Source organism: Ranitomeya variabilis, chromosome 7 (genome assembly GCF_051348905.1).
Source record: "Ranitomeya variabilis isolate aRanVar5 chromosome 7, aRanVar5.hap1, whole genome shotgun sequence".
Classification (NCBI taxonomy): Eukaryota; Metazoa; Chordata; class Amphibia; order Anura; family Dendrobatidae; genus Ranitomeya; species Ranitomeya variabilis.
In genome coordinates this window covers 196,677,186-196,704,251 of record NC_135238.1, presented here as the reverse complement: position 1 = coordinate 196,704,251, position 27,066 = coordinate 196,677,186, and the positions used below count along the sequence as shown (strand labels likewise).

General features: G+C 39.7%; 2 protein-coding genes across 2 annotated transcripts in view; both read right to left on the bottom strand.

The window, feature by feature from the left end:
- The window catches only part of PRKRA (protein activator of interferon induced protein kinase EIF2AK2), a 145,408-nt gene extending 143,664 nt beyond the window's left edge, over positions 1 to 1,744 (bottom strand). The window contains exon 1 of the mRNA XM_077272624.1: positions 1,739 to 1,744. The gene's annotated coding sequence lies outside the window, so the exon portion shown is untranslated. The remainder of the gene's footprint in view (positions 1 to 1,738) is intronic.
- The window catches only part of TTN (titin), a 285,913-nt gene that overhangs the window by 4,574 nt on the left and 254,273 nt on the right, over positions 1 to 27,066 (bottom strand). Inside the window, exons 281-312 of the mRNA XM_077272621.1 lie at positions 26,699 to 26,995; positions 26,003 to 26,590; positions 25,612 to 25,914; positions 24,939 to 25,235; positions 23,065 to 23,352; positions 22,650 to 22,949; positions 22,253 to 22,555; positions 21,853 to 22,158; positions 19,981 to 21,747; positions 19,598 to 19,891; positions 18,536 to 18,823; positions 18,085 to 18,384; positions 15,925 to 17,991; positions 15,525 to 15,827; positions 15,065 to 15,370; positions 14,636 to 14,926; positions 14,252 to 14,551; positions 13,859 to 14,164; positions 13,292 to 13,597; positions 12,922 to 13,203; positions 12,223 to 12,816; positions 11,842 to 12,129; positions 11,351 to 11,650; positions 10,851 to 11,153; positions 9,367 to 9,669; positions 8,704 to 9,288; positions 8,282 to 8,587; positions 7,889 to 8,188; positions 7,202 to 7,777; positions 6,795 to 7,100; positions 6,093 to 6,686; positions 101 to 5,988 (exon numbers count right to left, since the gene is read on the bottom strand). Of these exons, the coding sequence (XP_077128736.1) occupies positions 101 to 5,988; positions 6,093 to 6,686; positions 6,795 to 7,100; positions 7,202 to 7,777; positions 7,889 to 8,188; positions 8,282 to 8,587; positions 8,704 to 9,288; positions 9,367 to 9,669; positions 10,851 to 11,153; positions 11,351 to 11,650; positions 11,842 to 12,129; positions 12,223 to 12,816; positions 12,922 to 13,203; positions 13,292 to 13,597; positions 13,859 to 14,164; positions 14,252 to 14,551; positions 14,636 to 14,926; positions 15,065 to 15,370; positions 15,525 to 15,827; positions 15,925 to 17,991; positions 18,085 to 18,384; positions 18,536 to 18,823; positions 19,598 to 19,891; positions 19,981 to 21,747; positions 21,853 to 22,158; positions 22,253 to 22,555; positions 22,650 to 22,949; positions 23,065 to 23,352; positions 24,939 to 25,235; positions 25,612 to 25,914; positions 26,003 to 26,590; positions 26,699 to 26,995 (19,835 nt within the window). The remainder of the gene's footprint in view (positions 1 to 100; positions 5,989 to 6,092; positions 6,687 to 6,794; positions 7,101 to 7,201; positions 7,778 to 7,888; positions 8,189 to 8,281; positions 8,588 to 8,703; positions 9,289 to 9,366; positions 9,670 to 10,850; positions 11,154 to 11,350; positions 11,651 to 11,841; positions 12,130 to 12,222; positions 12,817 to 12,921; positions 13,204 to 13,291; positions 13,598 to 13,858; positions 14,165 to 14,251; positions 14,552 to 14,635; positions 14,927 to 15,064; positions 15,371 to 15,524; positions 15,828 to 15,924; positions 17,992 to 18,084; positions 18,385 to 18,535; positions 18,824 to 19,597; positions 19,892 to 19,980; positions 21,748 to 21,852; positions 22,159 to 22,252; positions 22,556 to 22,649; positions 22,950 to 23,064; positions 23,353 to 24,938; positions 25,236 to 25,611; positions 25,915 to 26,002; positions 26,591 to 26,698; positions 26,996 to 27,066) is intronic.

Sequence of the window (27,066 nt, the reverse complement as noted above, 5' to 3'; positions counted from 1 at the left end):
AGATATACCGTAACTTGATTGTAGGGAAAGCTCTTTAACTTTAAAGATTCTTTCTGTGTGTTCTATCCTACATTTTCAATAGCAAAATAAAGTTACTTACCGGTATATTGTCTTTAAACCACTCAACTTCAGGAGTTGGATCTCCTGTGATTTCACATGTGAAGATAACATTCTGACCCTCATTTGCATTTTGGGATTTGGGTTGGTAGATAAATGATGGTGCATTTGATAAATCTTTGGCTAATGTCAGGTCAAACTGGCATCTCACAATTCCTTTATCTGTTCTTGCTTCACAAGTAAGGACTCCTTGATCTTTACCGCTGACTTTTTTGATGGTTATAGTTTGATCACTACCAGATACTCCATATCTGTAGTCTTCAGAGTTCTTCAGCTCATGTCCATTGAGTACCCATTTTACATTTGATGCTCCAGGTATGTTGGCCTTCAGGGAGACCTTCTGACCTTCACTAAAACTGACATTACTGACGGAAGCTTTAGTCTCCGTGTGAACAATTTTGATTTCTTCTGACAGCTTATCAGTTTTAGTAACTTCTTCATGAACTACAGCCTTGGATGTAGCTTTCTGTACAGATTTCATAGATTCAATTACACTGGAGACTTGAGAGAAAATGTTTTTAAATGTCTGACCCACGAACTGCAGGCTGGTTTTGGACACACCTCCTTCCCCAACAATCTCACATACATATTCACCCTGGTCAGTTTCAGAAATATTGTGGATGCTCAGCTCATAAGTCCCAGTAGAGGAGTAGTGAAAGCTGAAATGACCATCTTCCCTCAGCTTTTTACCATTTTTAAACCACGACACTTCTCTACCATTAAGCAATGTGCTTTCAACTACGCATGAAAGTTTTGCTGTGTCGTGACTTGCTACAGCTTTCAGGTTTTGGGCAATCTTTGGAGCTGTAACAGCAGGTAATTGCACTTTGTCAGCGGGTGATTTGGCAGCTGACTTTTTTGGTGCAGCTGGTTCAGGAGACTTCACTCGTCGTGGTGATTTTACTGAGTCATGAGACTTTTTGTGAGACTCTGGAGATTTCACACGGGGTGGGGAGGTAATACTTTTTTCTGTCGCCTTTGAACGTTTAATTGTCAAAGTGAAGTGTGCTTCCTGCTTTCCTTCAGAATTTTCAACCACTACTGTGTAGCTTCCTTCATCAGACAGCTTGACAGATGTAATTTCAAAGCTTGACCTATACTTTGATGAAGTTATGTGGTGACGAGCAGAGGAGACAATAGATTGTCCAGCAAGCAGCCATGTAACTGTTGGCGTTGGCTCACCATCAAAGTCGCATGAAAATCTGACATGCTCACCTTCAGACACTGTCACAGATTGTGGTTTTGTAAGAATTTTTGCAGGCTCTGAAGTTTTAAATTTTCTTTGCACAACCCTTTCTTCTAGTGCTCTTGCTTCTGAAGCTGAGACTCTCTTCTCTTCAGATGCAAAAGCTTCATATGTTTCTTTGGACTCCCTTGAAGAAGTTATTTGTGATCTAACTTCCCTTCTCTGAGAACTTGCCTCCATTTCAGAGGTTTTCTTGAATGATGAAATTGCATAGTCTTCTGATTTTACGAGCTCTGGAAAAGCAGATCTGGACACCACTTCATCCTTCCTCTTTGGTGTGTAGGTGGAAAAATCTCCTCCTGCAACATCTAGTGTAGCATAATCAGAAGTCTCACCTTTGTAGTTTGTGCAAAGAGCACGGTATGTTCCACTATCTTCAGGTTGGCAGTCAATTATTTCAAGAGTCAATACTCCACTGACATTGGAAATATGGTACTTACTGCTCTCCTGAATTTCAGTACCATTGTGATACCATTGAATTTCACCTGTAGGTTTTGACTGCACATTTAGAATGAATCTAGTGTTTTGGCCAATAGGTACACGATGTGATCGCATTCTCAAAGTTATACGAGGAGCATTGTCCAGTGTAAAAGGCTGTTGTGTCAACACCTCATATTTCCTTTCTGAAGTCTTTTGTGTTTTTAGAGCTGCTTTCATTGATTCATATCTAGAAAAAATATCAAATCTTGCTGTTCTTTCAAAACGGGAAAGTGATCTTTCACTTGAAACAGGACTGGGTGACCGAGGCCTTGTTCTTTCAGGTGTAGGAGATCGTCTCTCTGGTGCAGCTGGTTTTGAACGAGGCCTTATTAGTTCTGACACAGGGCGCATAAGCTCAATATAAGTTGGTGAAAGTGACCTTCGTCTGCCAAGTAATCTTGTTACCTCTGGAGATGTTTGGCGAAACTTTCTGCTGACTTTGGTAACTGCTTCCTCTGCTTCTTCAACATCAGTTATTTCAGTTATTTCTCTTTCCCTTCTCGCCAGCAGTCTACTTTTTTCTTCTTTCTCCATGTATTCCAGATCTCTTGTGTACTGAGAAAGCCTCTGAGTTGTGCTGTATGGGCGAAGTAATTCTTCATCATCTCTTTCTTCAATGATTCTTTGCTTTTGTCTGGGTGGTTTATAAACAGCTCTGTCATAACGTTCTCGGAGATCTGCATAACTTGTTGTTACTTCCTCTTTTTTAGGGATTCGGTAACTTGCATACCTGGCTTCTGCCTCACTTTTCTTCTCTCGGCTTACACGAGCTTCTGGTGAGGTGTAACGAAGAGTTGATAGTTCAAATCTTGGAGGACTGCGACTGGGAGGAGAAGCAGAAAAACCAAGTTCCAGCTCTTCTTCTAAACGCAGCCTTTCTTCTTCAACTCTTTTCATAGCCAAGTAGTCATCAACTGAAAGAAGTAGGTCATCATCTGAAACATCGCCAAGAGATCGTCTTCTTGGTCTGTAATAAAGTTCATAATCTGGTGAAGGTGTACGACGACGAGCAGGCCTGACAGTTTCTAGGTCATCCTGTGACAGTTTTGGAATGCGCCATTTAGGTTTGTATTGATCAGTGATGCGCGGCAGTGGCATTACATAGAATTGCTCCCATCTTGAAAGACGTATACGCTTTGGACGTTTTTGGACAATACGATCTAGTGGTTCTGGCATTTCATATTGATCTCTCAATTTCTTATACCATTTCATGTCCGACATTGGTACAAACTTCTTAATAGCATGATCTTCTTCAAGAGCAGACACTGCATGTACTCGTGGCTCAGGTATTTCATACGGCATACGAATAGCTTTTACTTCTTTCTTCTTTTCTTCTTTTGTAATTTCATATTCTCCCTTTACAGTTTTTGTGCTTACAGCTGGTTTGTACAAAATAGCAGCTTCTCTTAGAGCCTGTTGGGCTACTGTATTTAGAGGAACAGAATCAGTACCAGCAAGGATTTCTGCCAGTCTTAGAGTCTTGTCAATCTGTTTTTGAACATGTACTTTACGCTCCTCCTCGGATTTGTATTCATGCTTGACATATCTCATGCGTTCCACCTTAAGGTATGCTTGACAGCTTGTTGATCCTGCACTGTTTGTAGCAGTGACTCTGTAGTAGCCTGAATCTTCTGGAAGGGTGTCTCTAATGATAAGTACATAATAATCAAGACCTTCATGAACTATTTCAATGTTGGGACCCTGTGCCAGAGCCTGACCATCTTTTTCCCATGCCAGTGTTGGTTTTGGAGTACCAGAAACTCTAATTTCAAATCGAACAGACTGTCCCTCTTGACAGTCAGCATTTGCAAGCAAGCGTTTAAACATTGGTCTTAAAGTACTATCTGCTGCTGCTGGATGAGGAATTACAGTAAGCTTTGCTTTGCAGCTGTCTTCACCATATCTGTTCTTTGCCACAACTGTGTATTCAGCATCGTCATCTGTGGTCAAATTGTTAATGATTAGCTGGTACAATCCTTTGTCAGATTCAAAGGTATATTTCTTCTCATCTTCACCAGGTTTGATTTTCTGGCCTGACTTTAGCCATGTTACTTGTGGATCAGGGTGGACTGTTATTGTAACTCCAAATCTGATGTTTTCACCAATATAAGCAGTACGATTGAATAGAGGTAAGGTGAACTCAGGTGGTCTCTGCAAAAGCCTCATGGCATCAACTCTCCGTTTTACTTTCTTCACAGTTCTGCATCTGTAGTATTCAGATTGTTCTCTTACACCACTGACAAACAGTTCTCCATATGAACTGTCCTCACCATAGTCATTGACTACTTTACATCTGTAAGTGCCATCATCTGATTTTCTGATGTCTTTAACGTATATGGTGGCTAATCCTTCATTATATGTGATTTCGTACTTTTCACTGTTTTCTAATTGACGAATGCCAAAGTACCAAGTAACTTCTGTAGATTGATCATAGTTTTCAATCTTGCATGAGAATCTGGCATGTCCTCCTTCTTCTCCAACTGAATGTGATATTTGTCCAGCCAATGGTCCAATTTCAATTGAAGCAACTTTTACCTTAGCGACTGTAACTCCTTTCTGAGATCTTATTGCACCACCACAAGCGATTCGAGCAACAGAGACTACGAAATTCCATTCCTTCTTAATCAAACTTTGATAATATCGTCTGTGTCTTAATGTCTTAATGACTTTTGTGCTAATCTTTTCGGTCTTCTGTTTCAACCATGAGTGCTCAAGAGCTTCTGCTGCAGTCATGCGACTCTTTCTTTCTTTTACCAAAAGTCGGTCTATGAAATCCAGTGCTTCCACGCTGATATCTTTAAAGGCTTCATCCTCAAAGTTGTATTCAGCATTGATGATGTTCTCAATGATCTGCTGGTTTGTTTCAGCAGCAAATGGATTGAGGCCACTTAGAAGAATATAGACAAGTGTACCAAGAGACCACATATCAGTCGCAGTACTGACTAAATCATGTTGGTGAACTTCAGGTGCGTAGTACTCTGGAGCAGTGAACTGAAGTCTAAAGCTTTCTCCAGGCACTAACTGTCTTGCTTGACCAAACTCAGTTATTCTAATACTTGAGCTTTTTCTTGTTCTATATATGATATTTTCAGGTCTAATATCAAAGTTTCCAACACTGTTTGAATGAAGGAAATCAAGAGCTTCACAGATCTGGCGAACATATGAAACAATTTCCCTTTCACTAAGATCAAATCCTGATGTACTGATTCTTTCAAATATGTCAACACCAGATATAAACTCAAAGATCATAACAAGTTCCTCTAGACTGTCAAATGACTCGTGAAGGTACAAGATGTTCTTGTGGCGAGCAATGTTTAGTATAGAAATTTCTTTCTTCACTGCAACCTGATCAGCACCCTTAACTTTTACAAACTTGGCAAGGAATGTTTTCTTTGATGCATTTTCAATACAACGATGAGCAATTCCAAACTGTCCATGTCCAAGCTCTTCAGCAATGGAATATCTTTCATGAAGTACTTTTGTGGAAGAGTGTACTGCTTTTTTCGTGATTTCTATATCTGAGACTTCATCATCATAATTCAACATTCTTGTTTTGTCTTCTTTTGTAACAACTGGATCTGTTGGGTCAGATGGTTTACTCTGTCCAAACTTATTTTCAGCTATTACTCTGAATTGATATCTTGTTTTGCCAAATAAGTTAACCACAGTATATCGAGTTTCACGAGATTGTCCAACTCGAATCCATCTCTCTGCTGTGGTAGCACATTTCTCAATGATATAGTTGGCAATTTTACTTCCACCATCAGTCGCTGGAGCAGTCCATGTTAGATTAACAGAATCTCTTGAAACATCACTGATTTTAAGTCCTCTGGGTGGGTCAGGAACATCTGCAACATCTAACTCTACTGTCTTCTGGTCAATTCCAAATCTGTTCTTCGCACAGACCACATAAAAGCCAGCATCTTTCCTTTCCACGCCATTTGAGAACACAAGTGATGTGAATGACCGGGTAACAATAACTTGATATTGTCCATTATTGTCAATAAGATCCTGTCCCTTTTGCCATGTGATGACAGGGTCTGGTTTGCCAGAGAATGGGATTTTGATACTGACAATTTCACCTCTCAGGGCATGAACAGCTCCCATTCCTTCCAGATGTTTAGGCAAGTTAATTTTAGCCGGTACTGCATTAAATAAAAGAAAGAATAGACAAGGTTAGACTAGTGCTTAAAGAAAAATAAACAAAAGTACATACCTAACTCTAAAACATTGTTAAAACGGTGTTTACCTTCCACATCCAAGGAAGCTGTAGCAGAAATCGACCCTCCTTGGTTCGTTGCTCTAACTTGGTAAACTGTAGCATCATCTTCAAAGACATTTGTGATAACAAGCTGATAATATCCGCCCTTGAATTCCTGTAGCTTCACCTTTTCTCCATCTGGAAGTATCTCTTTACCTTGTTTAAACCATTTAACAACAGGCTTGGGATGGCCAATAACTTTGCAGACAAATGTAGCTGTGCTCTTGTATTTAACATTTAGGCTTCTCAGTTCTTCCTTAAAATGTGGAGCACGGATTGGTATATCAGTTTTAGGAACCATAGGTTCAGATATTTCACTCCATTCACTTTCGCCTCCAAGATTTTCACATTTAACACGGAACTCATATTCAAGATCTTCAATGAGACCCTCAACAGAGTATACTGTTTCATGAATTTCCTCTGTGGTCACAGAAATCCATTTGTTCTGCTTCTTCTCACGTTTCTCAAGGAAGTAATTTGTAATCTTCGCACCTCCATCGCTGGCTGGTGGTTTCCAGGACACAACACATGAATCCTTTGTGATGGCTGTAACGACTGGTTTAACTGGGGCTCCTGGTTTCTCTGCAATTTAAATTCATAATACTTTAGATACAGAATTATACTCTTAAAAGTAAGTTGCTTCCACATGCTTTATATGTCTTTTGCACCTATTACTTCAACTCTACTCACCAAATGGACTCTTTATTAGAACAATAGATGGTATCTCCAAAGATTCACTGATGCCATATAAGTTTTGAGCAGAAACACGGAAGTAATAGCCGGCATTTTCATTAAGATTAACAATGCGACAGGTAGTACCAGAAATTGCAGAAGACACTAGCTGCCATACTTCCCCTTCCTTAGCTTCTCTGCGCTCCACTACATAGTTAGTCACCATAGATCCACCATCATCTTCTGGTGGCTTCCAGCTGATTACAACTGAATTTTTCAATAAAGCATCGACAACGATTGGACCTGTGGGCTTATCTGGTTTATCTGTGGAGAAAGAAACATTTTTAAGTTAAATTATATTTGTCACACGAAAAAAAGGGAAAAGTATTGAATTAAAACCCTTGTGTTATTAAGCAATAATGTACCTTGTATATCAACATTAAGTACTGTATCAACTGTTCCAAATATGTTGCTTAGTTGCACCTTGTATTTGCCAGCATGAGTCTTGTGCTGCACATTCTTAATGACAAGGTGGGTATAATGTTCAGTATTCTCAATGGTGATATTTTCAGAAGATTTCAATGGTTTTTTGCCAAAGAACCATGTAATGGCTGGCACAGGGCGTCCGATATATGCCACATGAAGGCGGAGAGTTGTGCCTACTCCTGCGTAATATTTCTCCTTCAGAGGGAATCCAGGATGGAACTGTGGACTGGCTTCCAAAAGTAGTTTGCCACTTGTTTCAATTTCTCCACCATCATTAACTGCAATGCAAGTGTAGAGTCCTTCATCTTCCTGCTCTTCAGTCAATACTGTCAGTGTGTGACTACGTCCATCTGAGGACATTTTGTACTTGCGGCTTTGTACCAATTCTTTGCCGAAGCGGTACCATTTGATGTCAGGCAATGGTCTACCAACTATTTGGCATGTTAGTTTGGCACTTTCACCTAGTTTGGTTGTGACTTCTTTTATTTCTTGACGTAGACCAGGAGCTTCTCCAGCTGTGTTAAAAAGTTGTAAAAAAAAAATTAGTAACTTGATATATTATATACACTTGTTTCAATAAAAATTTGTTTATCTCCGTAAGAAAAAAATGTTAAGGTAAAACTTACAGGTAAGTTTAGTTCTCACAGCCATTGCCGTTCTACGAGGTCGGCTAATTCCAGTTTCATTTTCTGCAGATACTCTGAATTCATATTCAGTAGCTTCCAGTAGACCACCCATAGTAAACTGTCTGTCCTTGATGAGTTCTTTATTGCATTTTTTCCAGGCGCTGTCTCCAGATTGTCGGTGTTCAACCCAGTATCCAAGGATATCTTTACCCCCATCACACTCTGGTTTTTCCCATTGTATTGTTATACTATCTTTCGATACAGATGTAACTTCAATGTCACCTGGTTGGCTTGGTTTGTCTGGAAAATACAAAAGATTATAATTTTATTGTCAACATAACACATTTGTACTTATTACGCTATAATATGTTATCAAGTAATTTAACCACTTACCAAATGGATCTTTACAAATAACTGAGTCAGATGCTGGGCTTGGCTCGCTCAGTCCTATATCATTTTGTGCAACAATGCGGAACTGATATTCAGCATCTGGGACAAGTCCTGTGATGGTATACATAGTTGTAGTAATTTGGGTCTTATTATGTCTAACCCATTTATCTGTGGTTGTCTCTTTGCGTTCAATATAGTATCCTGTGACTCGAGAACCACCATCATCTCTAGGACGAGACCAGGATAGGCTGACACAGCTCTTTGTGATATCCATTATTTCTGGTGGGTTGCTTGGAGCTTCTGGTACATCTGCAAATTTGAAAATTGCATAGATGACACATACACACTGTAATATTGTAACATAACTATTATCAACATATCTTTCAGGTTCTATATATTCAGCAATAGTGACAATTAATACTTACTCAGTTGTGTTTTTGGTACAGCCGGTTCTTCTGATTTTAGTGGACGACTAATACCAAACTGATTTTCACATGAAACACGGAAATGATATTCAACGTTTTCTTTGAGTCCTTTAACAACTAAAGATGTTGCTTTCACACGTGAATCAACTGTATACCAAGCAGTCTTTGGTACTTCTCGTCTTTCAACAATGTAGCCAAAAATATCCGAGCCACCATCATCAGCAGGTGCTCTCCAACTTACTCTTACAGAGCGTGACTGGATGTCATCATATTCCAGAGGACCTTCGGGAGTATCTGGACTTCCAATAACTTTGACCTTAATGTAAACAGCCTTTTTGCCACATTTATTCTCAAGGAACAAGTCATATGTTCCTGAGTCCTCTCTTACAGCATCTTTGATGACAAGTTCAGTGTGTGTCTCAGAAGTTGCGATCATTGCTCGGCTGCTTACATCCCGACCTTCCTTGGTCCATTTACATACTGGGATGGGTTTACCTTTTATTGGTATGGTTATTCTAATTGCACTACCTTGTCTTATAACAAGGCCTTCTTGGTATTTTTCATCCAGTTCATAATCAGGATAAGCTGTAAAACAAAAATGATTAATTATGCAAACCATTTACAAATATCTGACTTCATAATCTTGTTTTCTCAATGTCTTACCAAGCATTTCCGTGATCTTAACTGTTCCTGGGACATCTGCTGGCTCTCCAGGTCCTCCAGCATTGCATGCCATAACACGGAACCTGTACTCTGCTCCTTGTGGTAAGTGAGTAAGGGTATATTCACAGATTTTAGATGGTGTTGTGTTGCACTTAGTCCATTCATATTGATCAATCTTTTGCATTTCAATTAAGTAACCAGTGACTTTAGAGCCTCCCTCCTCTTCAGGTGGACTCCATGCCAAAGAAACAGATGTTCTTGTTGTATCAGTAACTCTTGGATTCTGAGGCTTCTCGGGAGGAGCTGTAAATCACAGTTTAATATATGTCAGTATATGATTACTCTTGTCTCATAACTGCATTGTAATATAATCTATTATGACATATGATTGTTGTGACAACATCGTCTTTATTCTTAATTATGCCAGACATATTATTCAGTAGACCTAGGGACATGAGCTATTGTTCATATGAGTCTGAACATTGAGTCTTGTAGGTTGAATTGATGTTTGTTGATTTATTGATTTAATGACTACCTGCATCAGTCCTTGCAGCTTATTGTTCTGCTATCCTTTAGGGACAAACACGCAGGCTAGTTGAACAATCAATATTTGTTAATTTGGTGAATACCTGCTCACTACCTACTGTATCAGTCCATGCATATTGTTCTGCAAACATTGAGGAACAAAATGCACAGGTTGATTGAACAGTGGTTTCCCAAACCTTTGGAAAATGCCTGAATAAGAGTTGTGAACTATAAAAGGGGCATCTGCCTCTGTTTCCAGAGACTCCAGAGGACAGCAGCCAAATCACCATGGCTCTAACCGAATCGGAGGAAAACAGATTTGATCCACTGCCCATCGCTGAACCCATGGAGACATTTGGAGAACCCAGGTTGGGGCAATCAAGTCATCTGGCCACATACCTCAATGGACCCTGTCAGCATGCTAAGCTAGATGCTTCCTTCTCTCTGTGGGTGCCCACCAAAAATTGGTTGCCACTGGTTGGGGTAGTTGGCCCTGAAGTTGCAGATGTTCTAATTCCTGGCAAGTCAGCGGAAGGGTGAGACTCTGTGATTTGCACCATCTTGCTGGGACTACACTATACTGTATGTTGACTGTTGGTGATCCAATAAAGTTTTTCAACACTGTTTTACCCTTACCCTGTGTTGTCTGATTAATATTATGCCTACAGAGAAGGAGTACGAGCGTTCAGTAGGATGAGCCCTGGTCCAGGCGGTCTTTCTAAAGACAGCCAGGCCAGCGGACAACAGCACCCACTGACACTCATGTCTCCCCAACTGAGGATGTCCTAATTGAAATTTTGAAATCCTCCTCTGCTAGGCAGAGTGGAGTTCTACCCCAAAGATTTTCTCTTGCTCTGTAGGACTAAGTATAATCTTGTGTTCACAAATCATGTACAAACACTTAATTCTAATAATTTAACTACAAAGCAAATAAAAAAATATATTTTTGCTTAATATACCTATTGGATCCATGGCAACTGCAGGTTTGGATGATCGGCTTGGTTTTCCTACGCCCCTTGCATTTATAGCTGTAATACGATGTTCATATTCCAAGCCTTCAATAAGTCCAGTAGACCGGTAGCGAGTCATTGTCACAGGCACTTTATTGGCACGAACCCATCGATCAGCTCTGACTTCTTTGCGTTCTACAATATAACCAATGACCTGTGATCCACCATCTTCATCTGGAGGGTTCCAAGTTAGGGTCATACCATCACGTGACACGTCAAACACCTGTGGAGTCTCTGGTGGTCCAGGATAACCTGAAATAACATAACAGATACCACTAGTCGTTTGGCAATTAGGAAAATGGCCAAAATTAATTTGTGTCACTAGAAGAATTACTTATCTGCTTGTTTAGTGCATATTAATTCATTGACAGGTTTTAAACTTAAAAAGTAATCCTAGAAAATAAATTATCATCTGTAGTGTACATACAGGATACATAGCTTGTACTTACTTATTCTGCTCTTGCATTCCACAACTTCAGATTGTAAATAGGAACCAATACCAAAGCGATTTGTAGCTGCCACTCTGAATACATATTCAGTGCCTTCAATGAGTCTTGTGAATTTGTACATTGTTCTTGTGACAGACTCAGAAACCGGTAACCATCCAGGACGGTGAGCATCCCGTTGTTCCACAACATAGCCGCTAATTGTAGCACCGCCATCCATCACTGGTGGTTCCCATGAAATTGTTACTGATGTGGCATCAATTTCATCAATAGAAATTGGTCCAATAGGTGGCCCAGGTTTGTCTGTTTCCAAGGAAAAATCATAAAAATAGTTTTATATATTATATTTATCATAATTATTATTAATATATTATAACTTCTAATAATATAATAATATATTATAATATTATTATTTATATATTATATAAGTAATTATTTCATCAACATAATATTTTTTTTTCTTTTTGAATAAAAATTGAAAGTGCAACACTTACCAAGAATTATAACTTTAATTACTTCAGAGACTGTTCCGGTTGTATTTTTAACTTCAAGTGTATAATCTCCAGTATCATTGATGGTAGTCTCACGAATGGTTAGTTTGGCTACTTTGTTTACAGTTTCAATTTTCACACGGTCAACCTCCTTTATCCTGGATCCTGCAAAGAACCATGATGCTGCTGGAGGAGGACGGCCATGAATGGGCAATGCAAGCTCGATTGGTCGGCCAGATGGTACATGTACAGTCTTCTGAGGTATTCCAGCCAGATCAATGGAAGGCAGTACTACAAAGAGATACATGAAAAGTCACAAAACTTGCACAAGATCATAAATAAAAGTAGAAACAATGAATGTACATGTGGAATTATAGTTTTTACCTTTCTGGTCTTGAACCATCACTGCAGTTACAATCTCCTGTGGTTCAGACACACCTTTTTGGTTTTGTGCTCTGACTCTGAACAGATATTGTTCACCTTCATTAAGTGATGTAACAATGTAATCAAGTACTGTTGGTTTCAGAGTTGCAACTTTCATCCATTTATCTGTTCCAGCTCTGCAAGCTTCAATAACGTAGCCGGTTAGTCTGCTACCACCATCGTGGAGAGGTTTCTCCCATACCAGAGATACCGTAGATTTAGTAACATCAGCAATCTCCAGTTTTTGTGGCACCATTGGAACTTCAGAAACTAATACTGCATCAGATGTTTCACAGGCTTCACCAATGCCATAAATGTTCTCTGGCAAAACTCTAAAGTAGTACATCAAACCTTCGGTCAAACCTGAAACTCTGTAAATTGTCTTGTTGCATTTTGTGGTTACTGTCTTGAAGGCTCTCATGGCGGCTTCACGTCTTTCAATGATGTAGTTATTAACTGGGGCTCCGCCATCCAGTTTTGGCACATCCCAAGTGATTGTGACGGACTCTCTGGAGACTTCTTTTACCTTTACTGCGGCACAAGGGCCTGGAGAATCTGAAAGAAGCATGATTCATTGATAAAATGGAAGCATATTTGTTATTAATTGTGTATCCAATCACAAATAAATTACTTTGAGATGGCACATGCTTTGTGTCTTACCATAAACTTTGACTACAACTGTTGCCGATTTCTTTCCAGATTGGTTGACAGCTTCGATAATGTATTTTCCAGCATCATATCTGTTCACCTTCTCAATTACAAGTAAGGTATAGCTGTCGGTAATGTCAATCATAGCTCGGCTTGCAAGATCAACACCTTCTTTTCTCCATGAGATTGTTGGAGATGGTCTTCCAAACACAGATACCATAAGACGTAAAGAGCCACCAGCTCTGACCGTAACAATCTTTTTAAGGTCATCGGCAAGCTCCAAGTCAGGGATTTCTGAAGAGAAAACTCATGCAATTAATACATAGCACCAGATAAGCATAAAATATTCAGAAAGATAGAATTCTTTCTTTCTATACATTACCTATTCTTTCAACTGGCTCAATTTCAGCGGTTGATTCACTAAATTCACTTGAGCCATTAGTATTTGTAGCTGCAACTCTGAAGCGATATTTATGGCTCGTCTTTAAACCTGTGATTGTAAATTCAGGGTTTCTCAGGACAGCAGTAGTATGTGGTCTGTACCATTGGTCGCTACCTTCTTCTTGCATCTCAAGAACGTAACCTAAAATGTCAGAGCCTCCATCATACAAAGGCTTAGACCATGCCAAGCTGATACTTTGTTTAGTGGTGTCCACAACTCTTGGAACGGAAGGAGCGGCTGGGGTGTCTAGAAGAATAGAAAAACAAGCATTTTTAACAACATTGCACAAGTTTGCAAGTCTTGTATTCCATATCTTGAAGTTTTCATGGTAACTTCTGATGACTTCTAAACAGCTATTCAATTTCTTCTTAAGGTAATTGTTTCCAGACACAATAATTTAAATATCTAAGTTGCTCGTTTATTTTATATTCATTATTATTATATATACTCTGGTAAATGCCCTACTATTTTATTTCAATGGTTTTATAAAATTTCTTAAAAACTTACAGGTAGGATCTCTGCACTGGACGTATGGAGATGAGTCACTGGGCTCACTGTTTCCTGCTGCATTAACTGCACTAACACGGAATTGGTATTCACTTCCTTCCAATAAGCCAGTGATCTTCAAGCGTGTGTCATAAATGGTGTAATCTCTGTTCACTCTTGTCCATCTCACACTCTTCTTCTCTCTTTTGTCTACAATGTAAGTACTGATTTCACTACCGCCATCCGATTCTGGTTTCAGCCATTGAATAATGACATGGTCCTTGCTGACTCCAGCAACTTCAGGTGCACCCGGTGGTGATGGAATAGCTGTAATAAAATGGAATATTAGATATTTTGCAAAACAAATATCTTCACTTTTGATGTTAATTAATTAAGTTGGAATATTGTACTTACTGAATGAATTTCTTGCAACAACAGGTTCGGACTCAACTGGGAGACCTGGTCCATACTTGTTAACTGCCCTTATACGGAATATATATTCATTGTTCTTTATCATCCTGGTCACAGTGCATGAAAGAGTCTGGCACTCAGGTTCAACAATCGCCCAGTTAAGACGACTGGTTTCACGACGTTCAATAATGTAGTGAGTGATTTCAGCACCTCCATCTTCTTGAGGTGCACTCCATGAAAGGGAACATTTCTCTTCAGTAACTCTACTGATGTTAATTTTGCCTGCGCAAGCACCTGGAGAGTCTAAAAAATAAAAAAGCAACATTTGATTATTACTCAACTCTTCCTATAAATTGTGATTTTGTTAAAGGGTATGAGCTGACTTACCAAGTACTTTAACGAGCACAGAAACAGATTTTGTGCCGCTTGCATTCTTAACTGTCAAAGTGTATTTTCCAGTATCACTTCTATCACAGAACTTGACAACTGCCAGGGCGCGTTTGCTTGTATACTGTAGAGAGATCTTTTCACAGACTTCCAGTTCTTTGTCTCCCTTTAACCAGAAGACTTTAGGTTCGGGTTTACCACCAATAGATGCGTCAAGTACAAGATCAGAACCAGCTCTTATGGTAACAACATCTCCTTGTAGTTTACTATCAAGTTCGGCTTTGGGAGGTGCTAAGGGTAAAAAAAAAATAGATGAAAATTGTTTTAATGGCGAAGGTAATTTTGAAATTTGTTGCATATTTTCCCATTTTACTATATTTTATTACTGGATAAGTTAGAAAGGAAATAAATGTGTACATAAATACTCACAATATTCATCTTTGCAAGTAACAGCACCAGTGGGCTGTGATGCGGCACTTATTACACCGGAGGCATTCTTAGCCAGTACACGGAAGTCATAAACTTCTCCTTCACTAAGAGCCGTAACATTGAAGAAGTTTTCTGAAACTGTAGTGTAGTTACATTTCAGCCAGCGTCCGTCTCCAGTTTCGTTGAATGGTTTGCGTTCTACTATGTAACCCACAATCTTGCTACCGCCATCATAAAGAGGAGCTGACCAGCTCAATGCAACTGAAGATCTGGTAACATCTGTTACCTCTGGTCTTCCTGGTGGATCTTTAAACAGAAAAAAGTATATAATGTTAGAATTAAAAGGACATTTTATTTCTATGAAAAAAATCCATCAATGTAGTAATCTAGCAGAGCAGCTAAATATATATATTATTCAGATGTTATAAGTATATGAGAAGGTTGATTTTAATTCACTTACCGACAGGATTTTGAGCCATTACAGGTCTTGAGGCTTCACTGGCCTTGCTGATGCCGGCAGCATTCAAAGCATATACTCGGAACTGATACTCCAAACCTTCAACCAATCCTGTTACTTTGTAATTACAATCAAAACATGGGATCTTGTTATCCTTCACCCATAGGATGGTGTTACGTTCTTTCCTTTCAACCCAGTATCCGCTAACTTTGCTTCCACCATCGTGATATGGTTCCTCCCACCGGATTCCCATGGCATTAGCAGAAACAGAATACACTTCAGGTCTTGTTGGTGGGCTTGGTGGTACTAATTAAAAGAAATGCAAGAATATGGTGTTATATTACTGTGTACACTTTTACTATGCTACATGAAGATAAGTGTCAAATCAAAAATGTCCTCTTACCGAAAGGATGTTCAGCAACAATAGGTGTAGATTCTAGAGGCTTGCTGACACCAAATCTGTTTTCCGCACTGATGCGGAAGGTATATTCCATGTATTTGGTAAGGTGGGTAACTTTGATTTGTGTACGTTTTACACTGGAGTTAACAAGTTGCCAGGACGTGGTACCAGATTCACGTTTCTCAACAATATAGTTTGTGATGTCTGTTCCACCATTATCTTCAGGTTCAGCCCAAGTCAATACACATGATTCAGCAGACACAGAGGACACTTCAATAGGTCCGGTAACAGAACCTGGTCTTCCAATCACTATTACTGTCACAGTGAATGTTTTCACACCAGCAGTATTTTCAAGGGTCAGGAAGTATCTTCCAGAGTCACCTCTCATACTGTCTTTGACTGTCAGAGTTGTTCTGTCTTTTGTTGTCTTAATGGCTACTCTGTCAGTTTCTTTAAGTCTCATTTCTTCCAATTTCCAGGTAACCTTTGGTACTGGACGGCCACTGAATGGTATGTCAATTGTGAAATTGCTGCCGGCTTTGCAAGTAATAAGTTGCCTGGTGATGCCGCTCAAATCAGCAGTTGGCTCAATTTGAGGTTCTTTAATAATCACAGATGAAAATGCTTCTCTTGGTTCACTGTATCCTGCATCATTCTTGGCACGAACACGGAACTCATATTCAGTATTTTCTATGAGATTGTCAACTATCAGCGTTAAAAGTTTTGTTTGACCAGCCTCGATCCAGTGATCTGATCCCTTCTGTTTCATTTCAATGAGGTAGGAGGATATACGGCTTCCACCATCATGCTCGGGTTTTAGCCAAGCTAACGTTACAGATGACTTGCTTGTATCTATGATGTCTAATCTCTTTGGTGGTGCTGGCTCTTCTGTAGCGACAATGGGCTCTGGTGTTTCAAAAGCCTCTCCTAGACCATATTCATTTTCTGCTGAAATGCGGAAGTAGTATGGTTGACCTTCCAGAAGATCTGTAACCTTAATTATCTGCCTAGAGCACTTTTCACTGACTACTTGCCAGCTGCGACGGCTTGCTTCACGTCTTTGCACTACATAGTGGTGAATACGTGCACCTCCATCATTAAGAGGAGCATCCCATAGCAAGGTAATAGATCCCCTTGTCACATCCTTGAATGTAATTGGGCCTGGTGGTCCAGGGGAGTCTAGCACCTTCACAGTAAATGTGATAGACTTTGTGCCACTGTTGTTTTCTACGGTGAAAGTGTACTTGCCAGCATCATATCTGGTACAGTCTTCCACTGTCAGGGTGCTGAATGAGTCTGTAGTATGAATATCAGCTCTCACACTGAGGTCAGAATCAGGCTTTGTCCAGATAGCAGTTGGTGTAGGTCTACCTTTGAAAGCAATGAAGAGACGAATGCTTGCCCCAGCTCTTACAATGTGTGTCTGCTTAAAGTTAGCATCAATATCGATTTCTGGAGATGTTAGCCTGTCAGTAGCTTGTACTGTAGCAGGAACTTCGCAGCTGTCTCCTTTTCCTGCTCCATTCACTGCAGAAACCCTGAACTTGTAGTTTTCACCAGTTTCAAGATCCACGACTGTAAATTTTGTGGCTACTACGGCTTCTACATTAACTTTGTGCCATTCACCAAGATCAGCTTTGCACATTTCAATAATGTATCCAATAATTTCCATACCACCGTCAAATGCTGGCTTTGTCCATTCCAGGCTTACTGATGTTTTAGTAGTATCACTGACTTTCACAATGCTAGGAGCACTTGGTGGATTTACAGGCTCTTTGCATTTAAACAGTCTGGATATTCCACTTGGTTCTCCAAGTCCTGCATTATTTTCAGCAATTACACGGAACTCGTATTCATTTCCTTCAACCAGGCCAGTTACTCTGTATCTGATCTCAGTGATGGGTTTCTTACTGGATACTTTAACCCATCTTAAGCTCTTCTTTTCTCTTCTTTCTAAGATATATTGCTTTATTTCATTTCCACCATCAGATTTTGGTCTTGCCCATGTTACTGTAATGCTGTCTCCAGTCACATGAGTGGCATCTGGTACTCCAGGTGCATCTGGAACAGCTAGGAAACAAGTTTGAAAGTATTAATAATACCATACTTATTTGTTAAAATCTTTATACATTCAATTTTATCTTCAGTAGAATTTTGACTTACTGTATTGTATCTGTGCAATGACAGGATCTGAGTCAAGAGCTTTTCCAACGCCGAACTTATTGGCTGCTGAGATACGGAACTGATATTCATTTCCCTTGATTAATTTAGTAACTGTGTGTGAGCAGGCTTCACACTGGTCTGTAACCAAAGCCCAAGACAATCTGCTGGTCTCACGTTTTTCAATGACATAATTAGTTATAACAGCGCAACCGTCATTGGCAGGGGGTTCCCAATACAAGGTCACCTTTTCACCACTGATATTGCTGAATCTTATAGGTCCACCAACAGGTCCGGGTGTATCTGGTCAAAAAATAACAGTGCATTAAAAATGGGTTGCTGTGAATATTACTAGACCTCATTATATGTAAATTGGACTTGTAGGCTTATGAAACGTTTGTACATAACATGAAGGGTGTTGTTATTGATTATAGTCTATGAAATTTACACATACCTTGCACCCGTATTGTCATATCAGCTCTCTTGGTGCCTGATGAGTTCTTGGCTTCGACAGCATACACACCACGATGGTCACGTGTAGCATCTCTCACGAAAATGGTGCTATATCCAATTCCACTGCTTGTTTCTATTGCAAGCCTCTTTTCAATCTCTTTTCCGTCTTTCAGCCAAATAACTTGAGGCACAGGACGTCCTTTGATCAAAGCTTTAACTTTGATGCTTTCTCCAGCTTTAACAGTGAGTCCTTCAAAGTGCTCTGGTCCAAATTCAATGCTAGGAGCAACTATAGGAAAATGTATATTTTAAATTAGTATTGAAGTATTGGGAAAGTTAATTTACAGATTAAATTATCAGGAATACCAAGGACTATAATGAAATGCATAGTATGGAGTATTTGTAGATTTCTTTTTTGCTATATTTTTAAAGATAAGCAATTTAGAAGTTTTTCCACTACAATAGAGGTGCATATTCTTATCTTCTAGTCAAAACTACTGAATAAAATTAATCTAATGTGCAGTAAATTTTACTATAAAGTACAAAATAAAATGCAGTTTACTAACTAATAATACATTTAATTAAAGTAAATAATAAAATGTGCTAAATACTAAGAGGTCCAATTAATCAAGACTGGCATATTGTATGCTCACACTACACCAGTCTTGCACAAGGTGCCAAATTCATTAAGAGACGCATGCCACTTAATGAAATTGGTGCCTCGTCCGTGTGGAGTGCGCCTCCGTGTGTTGTGCCAGACAGGCTACCAAAATGCCAGCACATTTCATAAATATAATGGACAGGCATGGTCATGGCCCCATCCCACCCCTCCCCAGCTTCAACCATTTTGGCAGAATCTATTCAAACTGGCGTGAAGAAGCCAACATTTGCAAAATCTTTGTGTCACTCCCCGCAGTGCAAACATTTTTGCAATTTTTCAAAGCTCTTACGCTATTTTGGAGTATATGTTTTAATGAATTGGTCCCTAAATGTGCAGCTACTGGCCTTCTATCCTATCACTATTAAGATATAATAAGTACAAAATAATTTAAATAATGCTTACTGCTTTCATCTCTTGTCATGATGTAGCCAGAAGATTGTGAAGGTGGGCTAATTGTTCCAACAGCATTTCTTGCAATTATTCTAAATTCAAACCGGTCTCCTGGGCTCAGTCCAGTCACTGTATATTGACATTCAGAAACATCTGTAAAGTTGCATCTGAGCCAACGCTCATTTCCTTGACGTTTTTCAATGCTGTAGGCCACAATCTTACTGCCACCATCACGCAATGGTGGGATCCATTTCAGTGTAACCGTTTCTCTTGTGACATCAATATAGTCAGGTGTTCCAGGAGGATCTGCAAATATTGATAATTAAGGTAAATTAAATTAATCCAAAAAAGATGTTTAAAACTAAGTGATTTTGCTTATGTTTTGTTGTACTTACCAACAGGAGACACGGCCAGAGTACATTTGCTTGGTTCACTTACTGGGCTTAGGCCAGCAGAATTTTCTGCGAAAACACGGAACTGGTAGTCAAGACCCTCAATTAGGCCAGTGATTCTATATTCCCGATTGGATATTGGTGAAGAGTTAACTTTTTGCCATAAAATGCTGTTTCTTTCTTTCTTTTCCACATGGAAACCAGTAATTTCAGAGCCGCCATCATAAATTGGTGCATCCCAGGTAATGGACATTCCATCACTTGTAATATTGTACACAACTGGTTTTCCTGGTGGTCCTGGGGGTCTAAACTGATGCTTAGCAATGACATCAACAGAGTTAAGGGGTGGGCTCACGCCGTATCTGTTTTCAGCACGCACCCTAAACTGGTATTCTGTTCCTTTCACAAGATTTACAACCTTAAATGTTGTCCTGGCAACACTGGAACAAACCATCTTCCAGTTAGTTTGAGAAGTCTCACGTTTCTCTATGCTGTATGATGTAATTTCTCCTCCTCCGTCATCATCTGGAATATCCCATGACATTATGATGCTGTCAGCTTTTATTTCATCATATCTAACAGGTCCTTTTGGCTTAGATGGAGGGCCTAGTGTAATCACTGTGATCACATAGGATTTTCGAATAACACCATTATCAAGAATCAAAGTGTACTTGCCACCATTTTCTTTCTTGACATTTTTGATATTAAGGCTAAGTTTCGCTTCAGTTTTCTTAAATCTTGTGTGTTCACTTTCTTTTAGAGGCATATTGTCCTTTAACCAAGATATAGTTGGTCTTGGCTTACCCTTGTATGGCAACTCAATGTGTACATTGTGTCCAATACGAACTGTGACTTGTCCTCCAAGTATTTCAGAGATATCTGCTTCAGGTGGAATAACGTAGTCTTTAACAGTAATAGGCCCAATAACAACTCCATCACTTAATCCCTTCTCGTTTTTAGCTGAAACTCTGAACTCAAGAACTGAAAGTTCTTTTAGTTTGGAGACTTCAAACTCACAAGTTTTGCTGACTCCTGCATGTGACCATTCCTTCTCATCTTTCAGTTTGCTTTCCACTATATATTCACTGACAATGCTGCCACCATCGTAATCGGGTTTGCTCCAAGTAAGAGTGACAGATGTTTTTGTGGAATCTTTCATTGTAAGATCTCTTATTGGTCCAGGGATTTCAGATGCTTTCACAGGCTCAATTGTGCTGCATGGCTCTCCCAAGCCATTCTCATTTTCTGCCATAACTCTGAAGAAGTAAGATGTTTTCTCAGACAGGCTAGTTATTTTGAAGGATGTGTGAGAACATTTGGTTGTGACAGCAGCCCATGCTCTCTTGGTGGCATCTCTCTTTTCAATAACATAGTTGGTGACTTCAGCTCCACCATTGATAAGAGGAGGCTCCCATACCAGTGTAACGGTACCACGAGAAACATTTTTTATTTGGAGCTTCTGGCACTCAGCTGGGGTATCAAGCACTTTAACTGTCACAAATGTTGATTTTGGCTGGCCAACACCATTTTCAATGGTTAAAACATATTTTCCAGTGTCATTGCGTGTAACTTGAGAAATGTCAACCAGTGTTGATGATTCGGTATTCTGAATGTTATATCTTGGGTCATTGCTGATATTTTTATCTCCTTTTCTCCATGTTACACTTGGAGCAGGTCGTCCTTTGAAGGGAATCATTAACTGAACATCTTCACCTGCCTTTGCAACAATGGATGTTCTGAGGGCAACGTCCAAGTCAATCTCTGGTTCCTCTGTAAAGGTCAAAAACAAATAAAATAATAATAAGTGCATAAAATTTGAGACATAAGGTTTCGAAAATGTGCAGAAAATGCATAGGTAAAAATATTATTACTTACCAAGTATGTCCTTGGCATGTGCTGCTTCCGTCATCTCAATAGGCTCTCCATTTCCAGCAGCATTAACAGCTGATACTCTGAAGTAATAGTCAATGCCAGGTTTAAGCAAAGATACCACATATTCAGTTGTTCGGACTTCTCCCTTAGCACTAACTACAGTCCAGTCTTCATTATCTGCTTCTCTGAGCTCTACAATGTAGCTTGTGATTGGACTTCCTCCATCATAGACTGGCTTGGTCCAGTTAAGAGTAATTGATGACTTAGTACTATCCACAATTTTAAGTTTGGTTGGTTGCCCAGGTTTGTCTACAATAGGAAAAATCCTCAATTAACAGTGTACATTAAAAAATATGCATATTACCTAATGATCTGTAAAATCTGATGGTAAATATGTGCTTACCAATTGGATCAACAGCCTTGTAAAAATCTGAAACGTCGGAAAATGGACCTTGCCCAGCTGCATTAATTGCGCAGACACGGAACTGGTATTCACTGTCTTCTGTAAGTCCAGTTACTTTCTGTCTTGTGTCACGAATAGATTCTTTGATTACCTTGAACCACCTTAAGCTCTTTTTGTCACGTTTTTCCAAGTAATAGCCACTTATATCACTTCCGCCATCCACGGTAGGTCTACTCCAGGTGACGGTCATAGAATTCTTGGTAATTGTGGGTACATCAGGAATACTTGGTGGTCCAGGTGTAACTACAGTAAATTAACACATTTGTTCATATTAAAGTATCCAAAAACACAAATTTGATGAAACACAACTACATATGTGACCATCGCTATAACTTACCAAATGCATTTCTTGCTATAACTGGTTCAGATTCCAAAGAATCTCCAACTCCATATTTGTTTACACCTCTGACACGGAATATGTACTCATTTCCTTTAATAAGTTTTGTAACTGTTATTTGACATTCCTCATGCTTTTCTGACACTAAAGACCACATCACGCGGCTGGTTTCTCGTTTTTCCACAATATAATGGGTGACCTTTGACCCTCCATCATCTGAAGGTGGTTCCCACATAAAGGTAACCTTTTCAGCCGTTACTGTCTTGAACTGAATAAGTCCTGAGGGTGGACCAGGCTTATCTGCAGAAAAGAAAAAAACATAATCGCTATCATTTAAAAATATTAAAAAAGCAAAATGCAAAAAAGAGGTAGTAAAATATCATATGTGACACAAAGGTGTTTTTACGACACATACCAAGCACTTGTACTCTGATACTTGCTGATGCAGAACCCATGGCATTCTTCAGTTTTAATTCATAAACTCCACTGTTGATTCGTGATGCATCTTTAATGAGGATTCCTGAAGACTCACTGGTGTTTTCAAAGGAGAGTTGAGCATTGGTCTGAAGTTCCTTTCCATTTCTAAACCATTCAATGCTAGGTTGAGGCTTGCCAATAATACCAAGTTTCAGTTTCACTGCCACACCAGCTTTGAACTTGAGAACATCTGTATATTCTGGTGGTACATCTATTACGGGTGCACCTACAGAAAAATGTGAAGGAATGTAAAATTTGTATGTTTAAGACAACTTGTATCTATTTTCATTATGCCAAACTTTTTTTGTAGTTGATTACATAAGATGCAGTGTAATAGATACTCTCAAAATCGCATCTCACCACCTGTGCACTTGACCCGCTCCCATCCCAAACCTCACCACAGTCTTCATCCCAACCCTAACCCATCTCTTCAACCTATCACTAACAACTGGTATTTTCCCCTCAAGCTTTAAATGTGCCTCCATCACACCTATCCTCGAAAAGCCCTCTCTTGACCCATCCTCTGTATCTAGCTATCGCCCTATATCACTTCTCCCTTATGCCTCCAAACTACTGGAACAACACGTCTACCTTGAACTGTCCTCCCATCTCTCTTCTTGCTCCCTCTTTGACCGCTTACAATCTGGCTTCCGGTCACACCATTCCACTGAAACTGCCCTAAGGTCACCAATGACCTCTTAACCGCCAAGAGCAAGCGACACTGCTCTGTCCTCCTCCTCCTCGACCTTTTGGCTGCCTTTGACACAGTGGACCATTTCCTATTATTACAGACCCTCTCATCCCTTGGCATCACAGACTTGGCCCTATCCTGGATCTCATCATACCTAACAGAACGGACATTCAGCGTCTCCCACTCACACACCACCTCCTGACCTCGCCCCCTATCTGTCGGAGTCCCACAAGGCTCAGTCCTTGGGCCCCTGCTCTTCTCCATTTACACTTTTGGCCTGGGACAGCTCATAGAATCTCATGGCTTTCAGTATCACCTCTATGCTGATGACACACAGATCTATATCTCTGGACCAGATATCACCTCCCTACTAACCAGAATCCCTCAATTTCTGTCCACTATTTCATCCTTCTTCTCTGCTAGATTTCTGAAACTTAACATGGACAAACCAGAATTCATCATCTTTCCCCATCTCACGCGGCCCCCCACAACGAACCTATCCATTACAGTACATGGCTGCCCAATCTCCCCAGTCCCACAAGCTCGCTGCCTTGGGGTAATCCTTGATGCTGATCTCTCCTTCAAACCACATATCCAAGCCCTTTCCACTTCCTGCCGACTTCAACTGAAAAATGTTTCACGAATCCGTACATTCCTCAACCAAGAATCTGCAAAAACCCTAGTCCATGCCCTCATCATCTCTCGCCTTGACTACTGCAACCTCCTGCTCTGTGGCCTCCCCTCTAACACTCTCGCACCCCTCCAATCTATTCTAAACTCTGCTTCCCGACTAATCCACCTGTCCCCCCGCTATTCCCACCTCTTCCGACAAGCCTACAACCTGCAGTAACCACTGATCAACCAAACCGCTGCATGACCAGCTCTATCCTCACCTACTGTATTCTCACCCATCCCTTGTAGATTGTGAGCCTTCACGGGCAGGGTCCTCTCTCCTCTTGTACCAGTTATGACTTATATTGTTTAAGATTATTGTACTTGTTTTCATTATGTATACCCCTCCTCACATGTAAAGCGCCATGGAATAAATGGCGCTATAACAATAAATAATAATAATAATGCAGTTGAAAAATATATTAATTAGTTATATGAAGTGAACTTACCGTACGTGTCAACACAAGTGATAGGCCCTGCCACCTCAGATGGGTTACTGACAGAACCAACCGCATTCTTTGCAAAAACTCGGAACTCATACTGAGAGCCTTGAGTCAAGCCAGATACTGTAAATTGTGTTTCAATAACATTAGTAAAGCTGGCTTTGGTGAACCGGCCAGTTGGAAGGTCTCGTTTTTCCACAATGTATCCGGTGATCTTACTGCCACCATCATATGCTGGTTTCTGCCAAGTCAAGCTCACAGAGGACTTTGAAATATCAGTGACACGGACGTTTCTTGGAGGCTCTGTAAAGAAAGTTGCAATGTAATGATTAGTTTTTCTAAAATTTGTTTATCTTTGTTTTTTAGGTACATTTGGTATACAAAAATAAAATAATTGAATGCTGGATCAACAACTATTTTCCCCAAACCCACATATATATGCATGCTTGGTTTAGCTGAGTGTGTATTTGCTTTGAATGATACACAAAAGAACAAAAAGTTTAGCATTTTGACCACTGTTTTGTACAAAAAATAAACTGTACAATCATGCTGTCCTAGTTTTGGTGGTAAAGACATGTCACAGAGTTGGATTATATTGCATTGCTTCATCTAGTAAATGCACTGTACATTGGCTTTTGGATATTTTTAGGTTAATATATTTTTTAAATAATTTACTTACCGCAAGCATCAATTGCAAGAACAGGTTCTGATGGATGACTGACTTTTCCAATGCCCGCAGCATTTTCTGCATATACTCTAAATTCATATATAAGTCCAGGACTGATATTAGACACCTTAAAGTGAGTTGTGCGGATTATAGTCTTGCTAACTTTCTGCCATAAAATGCTGTTTCTGTCCTTCATTTCCAAATGATATCCAATGACGGCGTTTCCACCATTAGAAACTGGCTCATGCCAACCCACTGCGATGCTCTCTCGGGTGACATTGCTTACCCAAGGTGTTGAAGGTGGGCCAGGTAAAGCTTCAAAAAAAGAAAACAGTAGATTTTAGGAAATAGTAACTTGAACATTAACATATATATGAACGCTAAAGTATGCCATCAAACTTACTGTAAGGAAGCTTGACAGTAACAGTTTGAGAGTCAATGTGATCACTGATGCCAAAGCGATTTTCAGCTTTAATGCGGAATTGATATTCTTCTCCTTTGGTGAGTTTCATGACTTTAGTGACATTTCTAGCCACTGTAGATGACACTTCTGACCAGGCAGCAGTACTTGTTTCTCTCTTCAGGACAATATAGTTGGTAACTTGACTACCACCATCATAAGCCGGAGGCTCCCATTGTAGTGTTACACTGTCTTCAGTTACATCACTGATGATCACTGGACCTACAGCTGGACCTGGCCTGTCAAGAACCACAATCTTGATAGTTGATTGAGAGGTTCCACTAGAGTTGGATGCAGTTAACTCATATGCTCCAGCATCAGCAGCAACACTTTCTTTCAGATTGATGATTACACTTTCAGCTGTTGTTTCAGTGTTGAATCTCATGGTAGATTTCACAACAAGTCCATCTCTTTTAAGTGTCACCTTAGGAAGAGGCTTACCAGAAATTGGAATGTCCACTTTTAGATTTGAGCCAGCTCTTACATATACTGTGTTGCTTGGATAACCTCTCATATCTATCTCAGGTGGTTCTAAAAGGAAAAGAGATGTTGTTAAAAATAAAGCAAAAAGAAACAACAGAAATTGTATAAGGTATGATAATTCTTTATACATATTATGTCATGTCTACTATTACATACCAAGCTTTTCTTTGACAGTGACCGGTAGGAGAAGCTCTTTTGGTTCACTTAAACCAGCTTGATTTTCAGCAAAAACTCTGAAGAAATAGTCAACGTTTTCCTTCAGTCCACGGATATCATGACGAGTTGTCTTTACGACTGCACATTTGACCCATTTTTGCTGACCCTTTTCTAGTGCTTCAACAAGGTAGCCCAAAATCTTACTTCCTCCATCATGTTCTGGTTTGGACCAAGCAAGTGATATACTGTCTTTGGTCACATTGGTTACTCCAAGCTTTTCTGGTGGGCTAGGTCTCTCTGTGAATAAAGTATAAAAAAACATTGAGCCTCTTACACATCTATTACAGACTATTGTAACTTTTGATTGC